Raw genomic sequence first — 19,070 nt, 5'->3', positions numbered from 1 at the left:
TCCAGGACAGGATGGACATTACTTTCAAAATGGCAGAGTAACTTAAAAAGTAAATATCTGGTCAATTTCTCAAATATCCGTTAAATTAAAATGTTGCCGGACACGTTGTCCAGTGCCAAACTTTCCTAACAGAAACCATGACGCACACACACACGTACAAACGATTACACACACACACACACACACACGTACAAACGTTTACACCCACACACACACACACGCACAAACGATTACACACACACACACACACACAAACGATTACACACACACACACACACACACGTACAAACGATTACACCCACACACACTGTTGACTGACCTGACAGCGGCTGAATATATCTGACTGGGTTGGCTGGACGTTGAAGTGTTTCAGGACTCGTACTGCCTGGTCCCGGGCTTTCTCTGAGCAGTCCAGCGCAATGCAGCGGCCCTCTCCCACCTGCGACTTCAGCTAGACACACAAACACACACTGAACATCCCCTGACTCCGCATATACAAACTGTACAGCCAGAACCCTGCTCAAAAACAGACGTGAGACATACACTCTAACACGCAGTTCATATTTACCGTCTGGTACGGCTGACCACAGGTGAGTATGACTCGTCCATCTTCTTGGGCTAACTGAGGAACAGAAGAAAATATAGAGAGAGCGTCATGATCCGAGCCGGTTTCTGCCTCAGTGTGTCTGTCCTACTGTCTATCCTACCTGTGCAGCCACCCTGTGGTCATCAGTATTCTCCAGCAGTACCACGTCGACCCCCAGACAGCGCAGGTAGCGCCCCAGACCCTGTAGCATGTTGTCACACACCACACGCAACTGCTGAGGAGCCATGCGTGGGGGCAGTGGACTCTGACTCTCCTCCCCAGGCTGGGGACTTTTCTCTGGGCCTAGAGTCGGGGTTGGGGCTGGGTCTGACTCCTGGCGTGCCTGATATTACAAAGAGAGAAAGCTATAAACATGGGTTGTGTTCAGTAGAGAGAAACGTTTTGAAATGGGGAGATACTTCCTGACCTTTTATAGGGAGTAACACACTTGGAATTCAAGTTTCATGATGTTTTAAAAAATGTAGCCATGACAACCCTGGCTAACCCTTAACCAAACAAAACAACAGTGGTGTCAATGTGAAGAAGTTGTAGTTAGCCTCTGACCCCTCGGCGCCGGGACTGCTTCTTCTTCTCCTCTTTCCGCTTCTTCTCCTCTTTACTCTTCTCCGTCTGAAGTGAGGAGATGGAGCACAAGTCCTGTGGCAGCCCAAAGCATGCTGGATCACGAGAGAGGACTGAGTAGACATCCAGTAAGCAGTACGCATCGACAGCTAGAGAAAGGTGATGGAGAGAGGAGGGTGAGAGAGACAGAGAGAGAGGAGTGTGTGAGAGAGAGAGACAGACGAGAGAGGAAGGTGAGAGAGCGAGAGGAGGGTGAGAGAGCGAGAGAGAGAGATAGGGAGAGAGAGAGGAGGTAGACGTGAGAAGGCGTGAGAGAAAAACACTGGAAAAAATAAGAGATGAAGAGATGAGAGCCATAAAGATAAGACCGAAGATCAAAAGAGAGAGATAGTATCGTCTGTCCCTTTAGCTCTTATCTCTCAGACAGCGTTTAAAATGTCCACACTAGGATACTACTGAAGTATGAGAACATATATTTGGCATGCATTCTAAGAAGTAGCTACGAAATGAAGTATGGACATTGGAACGAGGGTCCAGTTCAGTTCCCTAAATTGGCCTTTGCTGGAATGAGAGAGAGCGGAGAGAGCGGAGAGAGAGAAAGGAGAACAAGGCGAGAGGAAGAGCGTGAGAGATGTGTCTGGCATTCTGGAGCACAGTGAGAATGGTAAAGAAGATGACAACAGGCTGATCACAGTTGGTATGTGTGTGTGAACACCTCCGTAGCGGAGCTGGCTGGCCCGGAGCGGTCGTATCTCACAGTTGGTATGTGTGTGTGCCTGCATAGCAGTACTAGAATGTATGTGTGTGGGTTTACCTGCGTAGCGTAGCTGACTCGTCCTCAGTGGTCGTCTCTCCCAGTTAGACAGCTGCTCCATCTTATCTAGGGGTTTCCCCAGGACCTGCTGGACCATAAGACTGAGACCCTTCTCTGCTGGGCCCTCCCCAACCAGCACACCGCGGGGTCCCCCGCTACCACGACTGCTGGTGCTACGCTGCATCTAGGGATCATACAGCATACTGGTTACATTTAGAACAGGGGAGGCCTATTTTCAATACCGTAGTAACACAGCCTGTTTTTATATAATCTTATATTATAAACTGGGTGGTTCGAGCGCTGAATGCTGATTAGCTGACAGTCGTGTATATCAGACCGTATATATCACGGGCATGACAAAACATTTATTTTTACCGCTCGAATTAAGTTAGCAACCAGTTTATAATAGCAATAAGGCATTTTGGGAGTTTGTGAGATATGGCCAATATACCACGGCTGTGTCCAGGCACTCCGCGTTGCGTTGTGATTAAGAACAGCCCTTAGCCGTGGTATATTGGCTATATATCACGCCCCCTTGGGCATTATTGCTTAAATGTAGTTTTGTTGCTTTTTAACCTATATAGCCTACCATCTAAAAATACGGATCTATACCCCCAGAAGAACTTGATTGTAGTCTTGACCGTGCCTCAAACTTGCAGCTAGATATTGAAAATACTCAGATGCTCTTGGTCATGTATAGTCAGATATACCGTATGTACATAACACTCTCCAGGGCCAACACGCTACATGAGACCAGGTGGGTCTGAGGTGAAGTGTACCTGTTGGTGCACGTTGAGTAGATCTAACACTCCTTCCATCTTCAGAGGTTCCTCAGAGAACTGGGCCCATGTGGCCAGAAGACACTTCAGGTCCCCTGCCATCCCATAACCTGGACACAGACAGAGGAATATCACACCATGGTTCAAATAGTATATCCTTGAGTCTGCCTGGATTATTCCATTGGTTCATTACATCGTGTCAGACGAGCTCAATAAAGCGCATCTAAAGTATTAGGACAACTACTTGAACATACAGTACCAGTCAAAAGATTGGACACACCTACACATTCCAGGGTTTCTCTTTATTTGTACTACTTTTTACATGGTAGAATAATAGTGAAGAAATCAAAACTATGAAATAACACAAATGGAACCATGTCATAACCAAAACAAAAAAGTGTTAAACTAATCAAAATATATTTTAGATTCTTCAAAGTAGCCACCCTTTGCCTTGACAGCTTTGCACACTCTCGGCATTCTCTCAACCAGCTTCATGAGGTAGTCACCTGGAATGCAATTCAATTAACAGGTGTGCCTTGTTAAAAGTTAATTTGTGGAATTTCTTTCCTTTTTAATGCATTTGATCCAATCAGTTGTGTTGTGACAAGGTAGGGGTGGGTATACAGAGGATAGCCCTATTTGGTAAAAGACCAAGTCCATATTGTGGCAAGAACAGCTCAAATAAGCAAAGAGAAATGACAGTCCATCATTACATTAAGACATGAAGGTCAGTCAATCCGGGAACATTTCAAGAACTTTGAAAGTTTCTACAAGTGCAGTCGCAAAAACCATCAAGCACTATGATTAAACTGGCTCTCATGAGGACCGCCACTAGAAAGGAAGACCCAAAGTTACCTCTGCTGCAGAGGATACGTTCATTAGAGTTACCAGCCTCAGAAATTGCAGCCCAAATAAATGCTTCACAGAGTTCAAGTAACAGACACATCTCAACATCAACTGTTCAGAGGAGACTGCGTAAATCAGGCCTTCAAGGTCAAATTGCTGCCAAGAAACCACTACTAAAGGACACCAATAAGAAGAGACTTGCTTGGGCCAAGAAACACGAGCAATGGACATTAGACCGGTGGAAATCTGTCTTTTGGTCTGGAGTCCAAATGTTAGATTTTTGGTTCCAACCGCTGTGTCTTTGTGAGATGCAGAGTAGGTGAACAGATGATCTCTGCATGTGTGGTTCCCACTGTGAAGCATGGAGTAGGTGGTGTGATGGTGCTTTGCCTGTGACACCGTCAGTGAATTATTTAGAATTCAAAGCACACTTAACCAGCATGGCTACCACAGCATCCTGCAGCGATACCTCATCCCATCTGGTTTGCGCTTAGTGGGACTATCATTTGTTTTTCCAACAGAACAATGACCCAAAACACACCTCCAGGCTGTGTAAGGGCTATTTGACCAAGAAGGAGAGTGATGAGTGCTGCATCAGATGACCTGGCCTCCACAATCACCCATCCTCAACCCAATTGAGATGGTTTGTGATGAGTTGGACAGCAGATTGAAAGAAAAGCAGCCAACAAGTGCCCAGCATATGTGGGAACTCCTTCAAGACTGTTGGAAAAGCATTCCAGGTGAATTTTGTATTTATTTTATTTATTGAAGCTGTGTGAGAGAATGCCAAGAGTGTGCAAAGCTGTCATCAAGGCAAAGGGTGGCTACTTGAAGAATCTCAAATATAAACTCAGCATTAAAAGAAAAGTTTAAACACTGTTTCCCATGCTTGTTCAATGAACCATAAACAATTAATGAACATGCACCTGTGGAACGATCGTTAAGACACTAACAGCTTACAAACGGTAGGCAATTAAGGTCACAGTTATGAAAACTTATGACACTAAAGAGTCCTTTTTACTGACTCTGAAAAACACCAAAAGAAAGATGCCCAGGGTCCCTGCTCATCTGTGTGAACGTGCCTTAGGCATGCTGCAAGGAGGCATGAGGACTGCTGATGTGGCCAGGGCAATAGATTGCAATATCCGTACTGTGAGACGCCTAAGAAAGCACTACAGGGAGACAGGACGGACAGCTGATCATCCTCATAGTGGCAGACCACATGTAACAACACCTGCACAAGATTGGTACATCTGAACATCACACCTGCGGGACAGGTACAGGATGGCAACAACAATTGCCCGAGTTACACCAGGAACGCACAATCCCTCTATCAGTGCTAAGACTGTCCGCAATAGGCTGAGAGAGGCTGGACTGAGGGCTCGTAGGCATGTTGTAAGGCAGGTCCTCACCAGACATCACCGGCAACTACGTTGCCTATGGGCACAAACCCACCGTCGCTGGACCAGACAGGACTGGCAAAAAGTGCTCTTCACTGACGAGTCGCGCTTTTGTCTCACCAGGGGCGATGGTCGGATTCGTGTTTATCGTCAAATAATGAGCGTTACACCGAGGCCTGTACTCTGGAGCGGGATCGATTTGGAGGTAGAGGGTCCGTCATGGTCTGGGACGGTGTGTCACAGCATCATCGGATTGAGTTTGTTGTCATTACAGGCAATCTCAATGCTGTGCGTTACTGGGAAGACATCCTCCTCCCTCATGTGGTACCCTTCCTGCAGGCTCATCCTGACATGACCCTCCAGCATGACAATGCCACCAGCCATACTGCTCATTCTGTGTGTGATTTCAAGCAAGACAGGAACGTCAGTGTTCTGCCATGGCCAGCGAAGAGTCCCAGATCTAAATCCCATTGAGCACATATGGGACCTGTTGGATCGGAGGGTGAAGGCTAGGGCCATACCCCCCAGAAATGTCTGGGAACTTGCAGGTGCCTTGGTGGAAGAGTGGGGTAACATCTCATAGCAAGAACTGGCAAATCTGGTGCAGTCCATGAGGAGGAAGATGCACTGCAGTACTTAATGCAGCTGGTGGCCACACCAGATACCGACTGTTACTTTGATTTTGACCACCCCTTTGTTCAGGGACACATTATTCCATTTATGTTGGTCACATGTCTGTGGAACTTGTTCAGTTTATGTCTCAGTTGTTGAATCTTGTTATGTTCATACAAATATTTACACGTTAAGTTTGCTGAAAATAAACACAGTTGACAGTTCTTTGCTGAGTTTATTTTGATTTGTTTGACACTTTTTTGGTTACTACATGATTCCATATGTTATTTCATAGATCTGATTTCTTTACTATTATTCTACAATGTAGAAAATAGTAAAAAATAAAGAAAACCCTTGACTGAGTAGGTGTGTCCAAAACTTTTGACTGGTACTGTAGGTCTGGCCGACACATGGACAGACAACAGAAGGCATATCAAGACCCATTCCACAAATGTTTTGAAGACAAAAATAAATCCAATATAGACCAATCTCTTCACTCACCCAGCTTGAGGACCGTGGTAGCAGAGAAGAGGCTCCTGATGAAGGTGACAGTGATGTTGTGTTGAGAGAATCCATGGGCACACAGGTCCAACAGGAACACCTGGCCTGGCACTGCCAGCTGGATCAAAGCTACCCTCTGCTGGGGAGACACTGCACCGAACCCTGCTCTCCACTCCATATCCACCCCTACTATGCAACCAGGCTGGAGAACAGGGGAGACGAGGGAAGATATTTTGGGGTTGTGAATAAGATCTACACCTGTTGTATTCCGCGCATGTGACAAATAAAATTTGATAAATGCTATTATTTTACTACTGTTTACATTTTTCCATAGGTGTTTGGTGCTTACATGGGATTTAGTCTGGAAGTTTTCTACAAGAGATCCTTTATAAACTAAAATGACATGCTGTCGTGTACACACACACACACACACACACAAGCCAGTGAGGAGTGGAACCACCTCTCTGATTGACTGATACCTGTAGCACCGTGTCTCTGCAGCGCTGTAGCCCCTCCAGGGTCTCCAGGAAGTGGACATGGTCCCTGGTGATTGGCAGCTGGTAGAACCTATCACGGTGTGCCTGGGACGGGTCCCACGACTCAGAATTGCAGCCTTTAGATACCTTCCTGAAGAAGAGGCAGAGGATTGAATGAATGAATATATGAGAAAGAGAGTGTGTGTATGTGGACAGCGGACAACACAGAGATGTAGATTGACTGATAGATTACATTTATTTTCCTTCATTCTCTCCACAGCTCTGTACCTCAGCGAGGGTGGTAGGCTCTCCTGTGTGTCCCACACCCCAAACGGCAGACGATCTTTGGGGAGACCGTAGTGTAGTGACCACTGGGCAGCGTTGACCATCCCACCATACTTAACCATCAACTCAACCAACTGGATTTGCAGCTCTGGGTCGTCTGCCACTGTGGACTGACCATACTCGTCAATATAGTGAACACTGAACACACACACCATCAATCAACCAACCAATAACCAAGACACTGAGATTATATCATGCATGGGCCCTGTTGTGTGTTTTTTTTTTTTTAAAGACTAAACTAAGCAAAAAGAGAAGCTGATTTCACATGGCATACCTGTACATGGTCACACCAGTTCTCCTCTGACATGCCTTTCTGAAAGTCAGAGACGGTGAGAAGTGAGGACATGTGAATGGGGCAGAAAGCAGAGGCCTCACAGAACACAAGGAAACATACTTTAATTGAATGACCTGATTGCAAGTAACTCCGCATAAGAACGCCCGCTAAAGGACTGAAATGTATCATGTTAAAAGGACCCAGGTTTGCTGCTTACCTCCACAAACCTTTTATACATGAGGAAACGCATGGAGTCTGATTTACGCTTGTACACAGAGTTGGGACACAGGCCTGCAAAGTGAAACCATTGAAACCAATGAAAATGTAGAGCAGGCACACTCATGATCAGTGATACACATGGGCACTATCAGAACACACACACACACACACACACACACACACACCTGGGTCGATGTTGAATTTCTCCATCAGTCGAAACACTTGTTTGCTGAGCATCTTGGGCTGGATTTGATCAGTTTGATGTTTGGAGAGGGACAAGCGGGGAAACTGCCTGCAGTGAAGCACAAGGAAACATAAACCACCCACTAACGCCACACATACACGCACAGAAAGAGTTGCACACACACACACTATACCTGCGTAGTTGTGCTATGCTGAAGACAGGATGGCACCAGGAGTCCAGCAGTGTGACCATACGTTCCTCCAGTCTAGGATGGCCCCTTACAAACGACTCGGCCATAGGAAGCTTGTCCTGTAGAATCAGGGGGACACACATCTGCAACACACACGGGGGGGGGGGTCATGGTTTAGTACCAACACACACCTTTGCTTTTAATAACAAGTTCTGATCTCTCACCTCCTCCATATCCATTTCATTCTGAAGCTCCAGTTTCATGCTTAACAATGCAGCCTGAAAAACAATGTAAACATTTATTTAAATTGTGAAAATCCCCAAACATTCATTTTGATTCCCCCCCCAAAAAGATGTATAGTTTTTATTAATTCACCTAATATAGGGCACTGACTCCATCATGATTAACCCATTTGATTCCCATCCACCCCATCCCACCACAACAACCAGATGAAGAAGAATAGCACAACACCAACCCACCTCCCTGTAGCAGTTGACGGCCTGCAGTTTGATGATATGCAGCCTCAGGATGCTCCGGTCCAGATTCCCCAGCTGGTAGATGTCTATGAGAGGATCCATGAAGCTGGGCTGGGCGTCCGTGAGGAGGCTGAGAGCACGACGCTGCAGCCCCAATTTAGAGACCTCTGGGACGGCCTGGAGGGTCACCTGGAGGTAGGTGAGATTTACAAATGACGATTCGTGATTATTTTCTTAAGCTCAAAGTAGAGACATGTCTTAATTCATAAACCACAAGCATACAGTGCCTTTGGAAAGTATTCAGACCCCAACCCCCTTTTTTCCACATTTTGTTACGTTACAGCCTTATTCTAAAATGGATTAAATTCTTTGTTGTTTTCATCAATCAACACACAATACCCCATAATGACAAAACAAGTTTTTAAAAATCATATTCAAGTGAAATAAAGTGCTGACAATTTTATGTGAACTATTTTTGGTTCCTGGCACCCTTTCTACTTGTTTACAATAGAGGATCTTCAGTGGAACTGAGCATGTTGTTTTCCTTTACTGAGACTGACCTTGGGATGTGTGCGTCTCCAGCGCTCAAACTCCATGAGGATGCTGTGGCCCATGGTGGTGGCCTTCCCCTTCTGCCTGCCTGGACAGCCCTCCAGGACACACAGCAGGTCCTCTAGGGGTGTCTGGAAGTCTGAAAAGCCCTTGAAGGCTACAGCTCGCAGCTGAGAGGACAGGGGAGGAGATGGATGGATGGAAGGGGGGGTTAGATACACACTCTCCATCTGTGCCAAATCAATCTCTGCATATTAACTTTTATGCTAAAATCTCACATTTCAAAGTTACACATAAAGCTATCAATTGCATAACACTTTGTTTGGTATGGCATTAAAGTATTGAATCTTGTTTTAGATAGATTTTGGTACTCACAGCACTTTGTACTCTGTCACACACTTTCCCTTTCTCATTCAACATCTCTCACAATTTGCACAGTTAGTCAATATCTACAAACAAGGCAAGTCTGTTTGAGAGATTGTAATCTTGAGGGTTGATCTTTTACACAATTTTTCAGGCGCACAGTCATTCACTCAACATTCTCATAGATATATCCAGTTTAGACCTGGCATGCGACATGATAATGCACTTCTCGCTCATTCCTTCCCTGAAGCTTTTTTCTCACACACACAGACTGTGAAGTTGACGACATACACAATGTAAATGCAGCTTTCTGTCTCACCGTCTCTAGCTCTTTCCTGGTCCAGAAGTCAAAGAGTTGTTCTCTCAGTGCCGTGGGGTCAGCACCTGGAGGTCACACAGTTGATATGGGGTTACACACTGACCCCTACTGACCTCTCACCCCAACCTGTCATTGGCATAGGGGTTACCAGCCTAGTGTGTTTCTCACTCCCTTTCCCCTCACACTAGATATGCCTAACCTCCCGAATCCTGAAGCATGGCAAACTGAACAAAATCACACACACTAGCACTTGTCCTTTCTGAAGTTAGCCTATTGCTACACTAACCACTCCATCAATGTTTATATCACTACTACTTGAAGTAGAACTGACAGAATTTTAGCAACATGACATCTTATTAAAATCGGTTCATATACACCCCCCAGGAAGAATATTATACTTTTTAAAAACATTTTCTGACAAGCCAGCACTTAGATATGGCCATAGACCAATCAGAGCTACAGTAGGCCTTTCTACAAACAGGCCTGCCATCATTTACTTTGAACTGGACTGTGTGTTTACCGGCAATAGCAACAGCGAGACTTTAAAATCTTTAAAACGTATTTGCCAAAAGCCACAAAATACACCTGAATGAAATTGCACTGAAACGATGTAGAATTGTAGCCTATTCATCCTTCTGCAGCTTGCCTGCCAATGCATGCTTGTCCCAACCAAGCACCTAAGCTAACTGGCTAAAGTTAGCTAGCTTGCTCCTTTCAGACACAAATGAGAGAGAACACCTCACTTTGACCAGTTTACTCGCCCTAGCAGAGCTGGTTAGCTAGGCTGTTTACATGTTATCTAGAGTGTTCGTGACTAACTATGACTTATTTTCTTGCCTACGTTTCCCGACACCGGTCATATTCAGTGGGTGTTGTGCGATCGTAAATTCATCAGCTATTCTGCGCTCTGGCACACAGACGAGAGTGCTCTGAAATTGGAGTAGATCGTCAGAGTGAATTTGCGAATGTAGGAGACATGTTGTTCCAGTTGTTGCTAGCTAACCAAATGACACCTGCATCTCTAGTTGCGTGTAGCCACCAAAAACAATGATGAGGGGAGAACGTCAGTCACTCACCCACTCCTCCAATGACATGACATCCTCCTAGCAGCTAGCTGGCTAACGTTAGCCTCCGTGGTTTTAGCTTGCTACATAAATAGATACACTAGCCTATTAGCTAGTTTGACCGTATTGACATTCCCAGCCTTAGTTGCAACCTGTATGCTCTCATTGGCCGCCTTCCCTTCCAGTTCTCTGATGCCAATGACTGGAACTAATTGCAAAAATCACTGAAGCTGGAGACATATCTCCCTCACTAACTTTAAGCATCAGCTGTCAGAGCAGCTCACAGATCACTGCACCTGTACATAGCCCATCGGTAAATAGCCCATCCAACTACCTCATCCCCATATTGTTATTTATGCTCCTTTGCACCCCAGTATCACTACTTGCACATTAATCTTCTGCACATCTATCACTCCAGTGTTAAATTGCTAAATTGTAATTACTTCGCCACTACGGCATATTTATTGCCTTACCTCCCTAATCTTACCTCATTTACACACACTGTATATATACACTTTTCTATTGTGTTATTGACTGTACATTTGGTTATTCCATGTGTAACTCCGTGTTGTTGTTTGTGTCGCACTGCTTTGCTTGATCTTGGCCAGGTCGTAGTTGTAAATGATTACTTGTTCTCAACTGGCCTAACTGGTTAAAGGTAAAATTAAATTAAAAAGTTACATTCAATAGTTTGGAGAAAAACAGATGTCAATAAAACTGAAACAGTGCACCCCGAATGGAGGCAGCAAACAATGTACCACACCAGCTGTGATTTACAACTTGATAGCAATATTTTTTGGACTACCAACAAATGTATTGGTGAATTACACTGCTCAAAAAAATAAAGGGAACACTTAAACAACACAATGTAACTCCAAGTCAATCACACTTTTGTGAAATCAAACTGTCCACTTAGGAAGCAACACTGATTGACAATAAATTGCACATGCTGTTGTGCAAATGGAATAGACAAAAGGTGGAAATTATAGGCAATTAGCAAGACACCCCCAAAAAAGGAGTGGTTCTGCAGGTGGTGACCACTGACCACTTCTCAGTTCCTATGCTTCCTGGCTGATGTTTTGGTCACTTTTGAATGCTGGCGGTGCCCTCACTCAGCTCATCCAGGATGGCACATCAATGCGAGCTGTGGCAAGAAGGTTTGCTGTGTCTGTCAGCGTAGTGTCCAGAGCATGGAGGCGCTACCAGGAGACAGGCCAGTACATCAGGAGACATGCAGGAGGTCGTAGGAGGGCAACAACCCAGCAGCAGGACCGCTACCTCCGCCTTTGTGCAAGGAGTAGCACTGCCAGAGCCCTGCAAAATGACCTCCAGCAGGCCACAAATGTGCATGTGTCAGCATATGGTCTCACAAGGGCTCTGAGGATCTCATCTCGGTACCTAATGGCAGTCAGGCTACCTCTGGCGAGCACATGGAGGGCTGTGCGGTCCCACAAAGAAATGCCACCCCACACCATGACTGAACCACCACCAAACCGGTCATGCTGGAGGATGTTGCAGGCAGCAGAACGTTCTCCACGGCGTCTCCAGACTCTGTCACGTCTGTCACATGTGCTCAGTGTGAACCTGCTTTCATCTGTGAAGAGCACAGGGCGCCAGTGGCGAATTTGCCAATATTGGTGTTCTCTGGCAAATGCCAAACGTCCTGCACGGTGTTGGGCTGTAAGCACAACCCCCACCTGTGGACGTCGGGCCCTCATACCACCCTCATGGAGTCTGTTTCTGACCATTTGAGCAGACACATGCACATTTGTGGCCTGCTGGAGGTCATTTTGCAGGGCTCTGGCAGTGCTACTCCTTGCACAAAGGCGGAGGTAGAGGCCCTGCTGCTGGGTTGTTGCCCTCCTACGGCCTCCTCCACGTCTCCTAATGTACTGGCCTGTCTCCTGGTAGCGCCTCCATGCTCTGGACACTACGCTGACAGACACAGCAAACCTTCTTGCCACAGCTCGCATTGATGTGCCATCCTGGATGAGCTGCACTACCTGAGCCACTTGTGTGGGTTGTAGACTCCGTCCCATGCTACCACTAGAGTGAGAGCTCCGCCAGCATTCAAAAATGACCAAAATATCAGCCAGGAAGCATAGGAACTGAGAAGTGGTCTGTGGTCACCACCTGCAGAATCACTCCTTTATTGAGGGTGTCTTGCTAATTGCCTATAATTTCCACCTTTTGTCTATTCCATTTGCACAACAGCATGTGCAATTTATTGTCAATCAGTGTTGCTTCCTAAGTGGACAGTTTGATTTCACAGACGTGTGATTGACTTGGAGTTACATTGTGTTGTTTAAGTGTTCCCTTTATTTTTTTGAGCAGTGTATATGAATATTCTGACAACGCGTTATTGTACGTCATGGAATGTTTATTCAAATAGAACCTATTTAAAGAAATATTTTATTTGTTATTTAACTAGGCAAGTCAGTTAGGATCCAACCCTATTTTTTCCATTTTCACCTAAAATTACAAACCCAAATCTAACTGCCTGTAGCTCAGGACTTGAACCAAGGATATGCATTTTCTTAATACCATTTGAAAGGAAACGCTTTGCAGTTCGTGGAAATGTGAAATTAATGTTGGAGAATATAACACATTAGATCTGGTAATAGATAATACAAAGCAAAAAACATGCGTGTTTTTTATTTTTGTACCATCATCTTTGAAATGCAAGAGAAAGGCTGTAATGTATTATTCCAGCCTAGGCGCAATTTAGATTTTGGCCACTTGATGACAGCAGTGTATGTGCAACGTTTTAGACTGATCCAATGAACCATCGCATATCTGTTCAAAATGTTGTATCAAGAATGCCCAAATGTGCCTAATTGGTTTATTAATACATTTTCAAGTTCATAATTGTGCACTCTCCTCAAACAATAGCATGGTATTATTTCACTGTAATAGCTGCTGTAACTTGGACAATGCAGTTAGATTAACAATAATTTAAGCTTTCTGCCCATATCAGATATGTCTATGTCCTGGGAAATGTTACAACCTCATGCTAATCACATTAGCCTACATTAGCTTAACCGTCCCATGGGGAAGGACACCGATCCTGTAGAGGTTAAGGGGAGGCAGGTAGCCTAGTGGTTAGAGCGTTGGGCCAGTAACCAAAAGGTTGCTGGATCGAATCCCTGAGCTGATAAGGTAAAAAATTGTCATTCTGCCACTGAAGAAGGCAGTGTTCCCCAGTAGGCTGTCATTGTAAATAAGAATTTGTTCTTAACTGACTTACCCAGTTAAATAAAGTAAAAAAAAGAAGAACAAATTATTATTTACAATAACGGCCTGCTGTGGGGACAACACACACATCACGACAAGAGAAACACCAAAAAAAACACCAAAAAAGACCAAAGACAACAACAGCATGGTAGCAACACAACATCACAACATGGCAGCAGCACAAAACATGGTATAAACATTATTGGGCACAGACAACAGCACAAAGGGCAAGAAGGTAGAGACAACAATACATCACGCAAATAAAACATAATAAAGTATAATAATAATAAATAAAGTTGGTTTTGTAGAATAAAATGGGAATTTTATGTTTTTGACTCTGTTTCAAATCAATTAAATCAAATCGCATGTGCCGAATAAATGCTTCCTTAACCAAAAATGCAGTTAAGAAAATAGAGTAAAGAAAATATTTACTAAATAAACTGAAGTAAAAAATAATAAAAAGTTACACAATAAAATAACAATAATGAGGCTATATGCATGAGGTACCGGTACCGAGTCAATGTGCGGGGGTACAGCTTAGTCAAGGTAATTTGTAGGTAGGAGTAAAGTGACTACGCATAGATAATAAACAGTGAATAGCAGCAGTGTAAAAACAGTGTCAATGCAAATACTCCGGGGTTTCTAAATTGTTCAGCAGTCTTATGGCTTGGGGGTAGAAGCTGTTACGGAGCCTTTTGGACCTAGACATGGCGCTCAGGTACCGCTTGCCGTGTCTTGGATGATTGGAGTCTTTGACAATTTTTTGGGGCCTTCCCGTGACACCGCCTAGTATATATGTCCTGGATGGCAGGAAGCTTGGCCCCAGTCACGTACTGGGCCCTACGCACTACCCTCTGTAGCGCTTTAAGGTCGGATGCCGAGCAGTTGCCATACTAGGTGGTGAGGCAACCAGTCAGGACGCTCTCGACGGTGCAGCTAGAGACTTTTTAGGATCTGGGGATCCATGCCAAATATTTTCAGTCTCCTGGAGGGGGAAAAGGAGTTGTCGTGCTCTCTTCACAACTTTCTTGGTGTGTTTGGACCAAGACAGTTTGTTGATGATGTGGACACCAAGGAACTTGAAACTCTCAACCTGATCCACAACAGCCCGTCGATGTGAATGCGGTGATCAGGCCTACCACCGTTGTGTCATCAGCAAACTGATGTATGCAAACGAGTTAAAACGTTGTCAGTTCCCCTTTAAGAATAACTGGATTATCATTAACTCAAAAGGAGTGGGATAGTATAGTATTAACAGCAGTTGTTTAGGGTTAATGACCGAGTTTTGGAGCAGTTCTGCTTTGGGTTTGATTTAAAGCCATAACACCCACTGAGAGCTGAGAGGACAGGGCACATTTTTGGAAGGCTAGGGTTTAAAAAGGCCTGGTAACAAAAGGGGAGGTGTAGACTGGGTATGTTCCTAAGCATCCCCAAAAGCTCCTGCCTCGCTCTCCCCCCTCCTCTCCTTCCCAGGCCCAGTGTTCCTGTTCCCCTCCCCCCACTGCTTTCTGTTTGTCTCGGATTTCCCCAGGAAAGGGCAACGCGGTGGTCACGGTGTAAAAAATCCAGCCTTCCTGACGGACAGCCTGGGAAAGCAGACCAAAGGGCTTCTCTCTCTCTTTGTTTCTCTCCCTACCCACACTTTAACTCTCAGGTCTTCATGGATCAGAGCTGGTTCATGCCTACACAGCAGAGACACTTTTCAGACACCCCAAAGCACAACACAATGCATGGCGGAAGAACACAGCACACTTCATAGAAATCGTATACATCTTTCTCCCTCTCCGTTGCTATTCTCGCTACTTTAGCAGTTATCCCCCAACCTAGTTCCACAGAGAGAAAAAAAGAGGGAGGGGGCTCAGGAATGTGGAACATGTCGCTTCTCAATTGTATGGGTGAGCTGCTGAGTGACAGGTAAGCAGGGACTCAGAGCTGCATATGGAGGAGCACTCCACCTGGGAGAGAGTTTGTTGTGTGTGTGTGTGTGTGTGTGTCGTTCAACTTGTATACCTTTACACCTCTCGGGACTATCCTTCCTGTCATTCCGACAGAGGCAAAACCATACCAGAACATGTGTGTTTGTGTATTTAAGCTTGATGTCTGGACTGATGCGTGTGTGTAGGTCCCAGACAAGTGTTTGTTTGGCTTAACTACTGACCCAATTGTTGCGTAGCCTGGCTCATTCCTCTCCAGTGGGTTGCGCTGAGTCGTAAGTCTGAGGGGTCTCGCGTTCCTACGGGGGAGGAGGGGAGACAAAGTGAGGGAGGGTGAGACAGTATTGGGGGGAGACACGTACTGGTAGTTGAGTTCAGCAACAGACCGGAATGCCTGTTCTGGTATACAAACAAACATCAGGGTGAATGGGGACACACCCTGACTGGCATTGCAGGGCTGATTAACAGCACCTGATTGGTGGGAATTCACAATATAATGTATAGACACTTCCTGACTGGGGACATTTAATTAGTTATTGACTAAAGTTCAGTTATGCATCCCAAACTCAAACCATAATTTCATCCACATTAGAAATTCAGCGTGCTTTTCTTTCAGTGTCTGATTAAATAATTTTCACATTTCTTTTTGTTATATTCATTTAAATGACATAGTTGCTACCCTATTTCCAGAACCTCTCACAAGCTGTATTCATATTAGTGATTGGGGGAAAAATAGTTACATATCGCAAAATAAGTTGGCTGTGGCTGCACCAAAACTCCAGTATTTTTCCTTCATAGCTTGTTCTCCATCTTCTTTTTAAATAGGGAGACAATCTGTTTTCAGCACTTATTTCCATGACTGATCAAAACTTACAGTGAGCAATATGTTTGGACCATCAAGCCGCAATAAAATCACAGTATCGAATTGCAATACCTATAGAATCGTGAGAATCGCAAAACATACCGTACTGGCAACCAAAGTATCGTGACAATATCGTATCGTGATTACCTGGCAATTCCCAGCCTTAATTCAAATGGCGCTATATAAAAAAAGGGTCTATAAAATACTGACAGGCTCTTAAAAACTAGGGCTGGGAATTAACAGGGACCTCACGATACAATATTACACAATACTTAGGTTACCGATATGATATGTATTGCGATTCTCTATGTATTGCGATTCCATGTTCAAACATATTGCTCACCATATGTCTGCTGCAGAGGGGCAAGAGAAAGCCATGACAAAATGAGTTTTGGAAAATGTGCTGAAAACAAATTGGCTCACTATTTAAAAAGAAGATGGAGGACAAGCTATGAAGAAAAAAATACTGAATTTTGGTGCAGGCACAGCTGACTAACGCAAAAATAATATTGTGATTTTGTTTCAAATAATATCCCGGTGTAAGACTATCGATTTCTTCCTCCATCTATTAAAAAAAAAAAAGTTTATTAACTTGAAAACCCTTATCTTACATCAGGGGTATTCAATCTGGGGTCCAAGATACTACAAGGGGTCCATACATTTTTTTTCTCTCTCAATGTTGTCATGAATATCTCTAGCAACAACAGAATAAACTAACTTTAATTCAACTGCTAATGTTGAGCAAATTACACCCACTGGAGTCAAATTACACTCACTGGAGTCAAATTACACTCACTGGAGTCAAATTACACTCACTGGAGTCAAATTACACCCACTGGAGTCAAATTACACCCACTGGAGTCAAATTACACCCACTGGCGTCAATTACACCCACTGGAGTATCTGACACAGGCTTTGAAAAAGCACCCACGAATAGGCTACCAGTCAATAGCCTACAAGTGCGGCAAGTGGTGCTGGCTGCTGGTAAGCTTTCTTGACTTAATACATTTTTGCCAACACATGGCTAACCTTTGTTTACCAGCTAAACAGTTACTATTAGCAAAAATGTGTTAGCCTATTAGTTAGAAAGGTAACTCCTATGTTAGAGTTTTACATTTCCTTTTCCAATTATAATGTGGGAGGTCAATTTTAGAAAAACTATATACCATATCTATTCATTTTCAAATGTTGATTACTTCTCCTTGCTATTATCATTCACCTGATGATAAGACAAGACATTTGGAGAAACATTTTTTTTGCTAACTGTGATGAGGCATTTTGTCTGAGATGGGCAGCAAAAGTTTGAAGACCCATGTCCTACATATTTCAGAATTTCAGTTGAACAAGTTATGAACCAGAGCTGAAGAGTCCCTGCGCACACACCCTGTGGGAACAGCAGACCACGAAAGGGCATGCTGCCAGCTGGCTGTGAGACATGCTTTTGAGGCTGAGGATGTTTTTTTAGGTCTGACGTCTGGACTGTTTCTCTCCTCGTGGTATGTTATTGGCTCTCACAATTGACTCGTACAGCAGTAGCGGACTCGTACAGCAGTAGCGGACTCGTACAGCAGTAGCGGACTCGTACAGCAGTAGCGGACTCGTACAGCAGTAGCGGACTCGTACAGCAGTAGCGGACTCGTACAGCAGTAGCGGACTCTGATTCAGAGCGCTCTACTGTACTCTGCTGCCACCTATTGGCGACTATGGAACAGTACAGTATGATGGGAAGCCCTCTGTTAGGCGGCTCCTACTAGATGAAGAGATATACACAACATGTACCCAAAGAGAATCCTCTCTGCTGTAACATCCTGTTATGTTCACTATTTTGACAACTAGCCCAGAGTAGTGCGATATGTGACAAATGATGCATGGTGGGTTGTTACTAGTAGCTAGCTAACCCATGTCCAGCTAGCTAGCTGGCCCACCCAGCTGGCCACAAATTAGCAAGGTAGCTTGCTAGCATTTTAAAGCATTTATCTCACGTGTGAACGTTACCTAGCTAAAAAGCTATCAACTCTGTCAATGTGATGTGGCATGGATTGAATGTTAACCGAATTAACCACAATACATGCTATCTTACAATGTTTTGAAGGTGAAAAATAGACTTACGTTACAACTTGCCTCTAGCTAGCACTAGCAAGGAAATGAAATTGAAATGATAGAGGTTTTGCCCGGAAGGCTTCAGAACGGACACCACCAAGTTATCGTTCTCGTCTATGGCTCGCGAGTTTTAGAAAATAACTGAACAGAATATAATGTAATAGTATAGTGATGGAAATGGCTACCTGGTAGTTTTTATCATTATATAATTTTATACTTACACAGATATTTGAAAACAGGTAAACGTTTCCTCCACTTAATAAAATAATTTCACGGCGATTTCATTTATTTTTAAGTACAGTAATGATCGGCTATTTCTGTCCTGAAACGTGCTCTATATTAAAACACGTATAGTAAT

At 44.3% G+C, this 19,070-nt stretch overlaps 1 protein-coding gene across 2 annotated transcripts in view; it reads right to left on the bottom strand.

The window, feature by feature from the left end:
- Nucleotides 1–19,033, bottom strand: part of exd3 (exonuclease 3'-5' domain containing 3) — a 66,208-nt gene extending 47,175 nt beyond the window's left edge. Inside the window, exons 1-19 of one of the 2 annotated variants that reach the window (XM_055861838.1) lie at nt 18,934–19,033; nt 15,975–16,049; nt 9,519–9,583; nt 8,845–9,006; nt 8,288–8,473; nt 8,033–8,086; nt 7,812–7,951; nt 7,620–7,726; nt 7,433–7,506; nt 7,216–7,254; nt 6,885–7,051; nt 6,600–6,747; nt 6,121–6,322; nt 2,762–2,871; nt 1,983–2,166; nt 1,151–1,317; nt 708–929; nt 569–622; nt 320–451 (exon numbers count right to left, since the gene is read on the bottom strand). In XM_055861838.1, coding sequence (XP_055717813.1) covers nt 320–451; nt 569–622; nt 708–929; nt 1,151–1,317; nt 1,983–2,166; nt 2,762–2,871; nt 6,121–6,322; nt 6,600–6,747; nt 6,885–7,051; nt 7,216–7,254; nt 7,433–7,506; nt 7,620–7,726; nt 7,812–7,951; nt 8,033–8,086; nt 8,288–8,473; nt 8,845–9,006; nt 9,519–9,583; nt 15,975–15,999 — 2,238 coding nt within the window. In that variant the 5' untranslated portion in view covers nt 16,000–16,049; nt 18,934–19,033. Of the gene's footprint in view, nt 1–319; nt 452–568; nt 623–707; nt 930–1,150; nt 1,318–1,982; nt 2,167–2,761; nt 2,872–6,120; nt 6,323–6,599; nt 6,748–6,884; nt 7,052–7,215; nt 7,255–7,432; nt 7,507–7,619; nt 7,727–7,811; nt 7,952–8,032; nt 8,087–8,287; nt 8,474–8,844; nt 9,007–9,518; nt 9,584–15,974; nt 16,050–18,721; nt 18,833–18,933 lie in introns of those variants that run through there. The other variant, XM_055861829.1, reaches the window with a different exon arrangement.
- Nucleotides 19,034–19,070: the final 37 nt, after the last annotated feature.

This window comes from Salvelinus fontinalis, chromosome 2, assembly GCF_029448725.1.
Source record: "Salvelinus fontinalis isolate EN_2023a chromosome 2, ASM2944872v1, whole genome shotgun sequence".
Taxonomy (NCBI): Eukaryota; Metazoa; Chordata; class Actinopteri; order Salmoniformes; family Salmonidae; genus Salvelinus; species Salvelinus fontinalis.
Note: the sequence above shows the minus strand (reverse complement) of the source record. Positions and strands in the feature narration are given on the sequence as shown.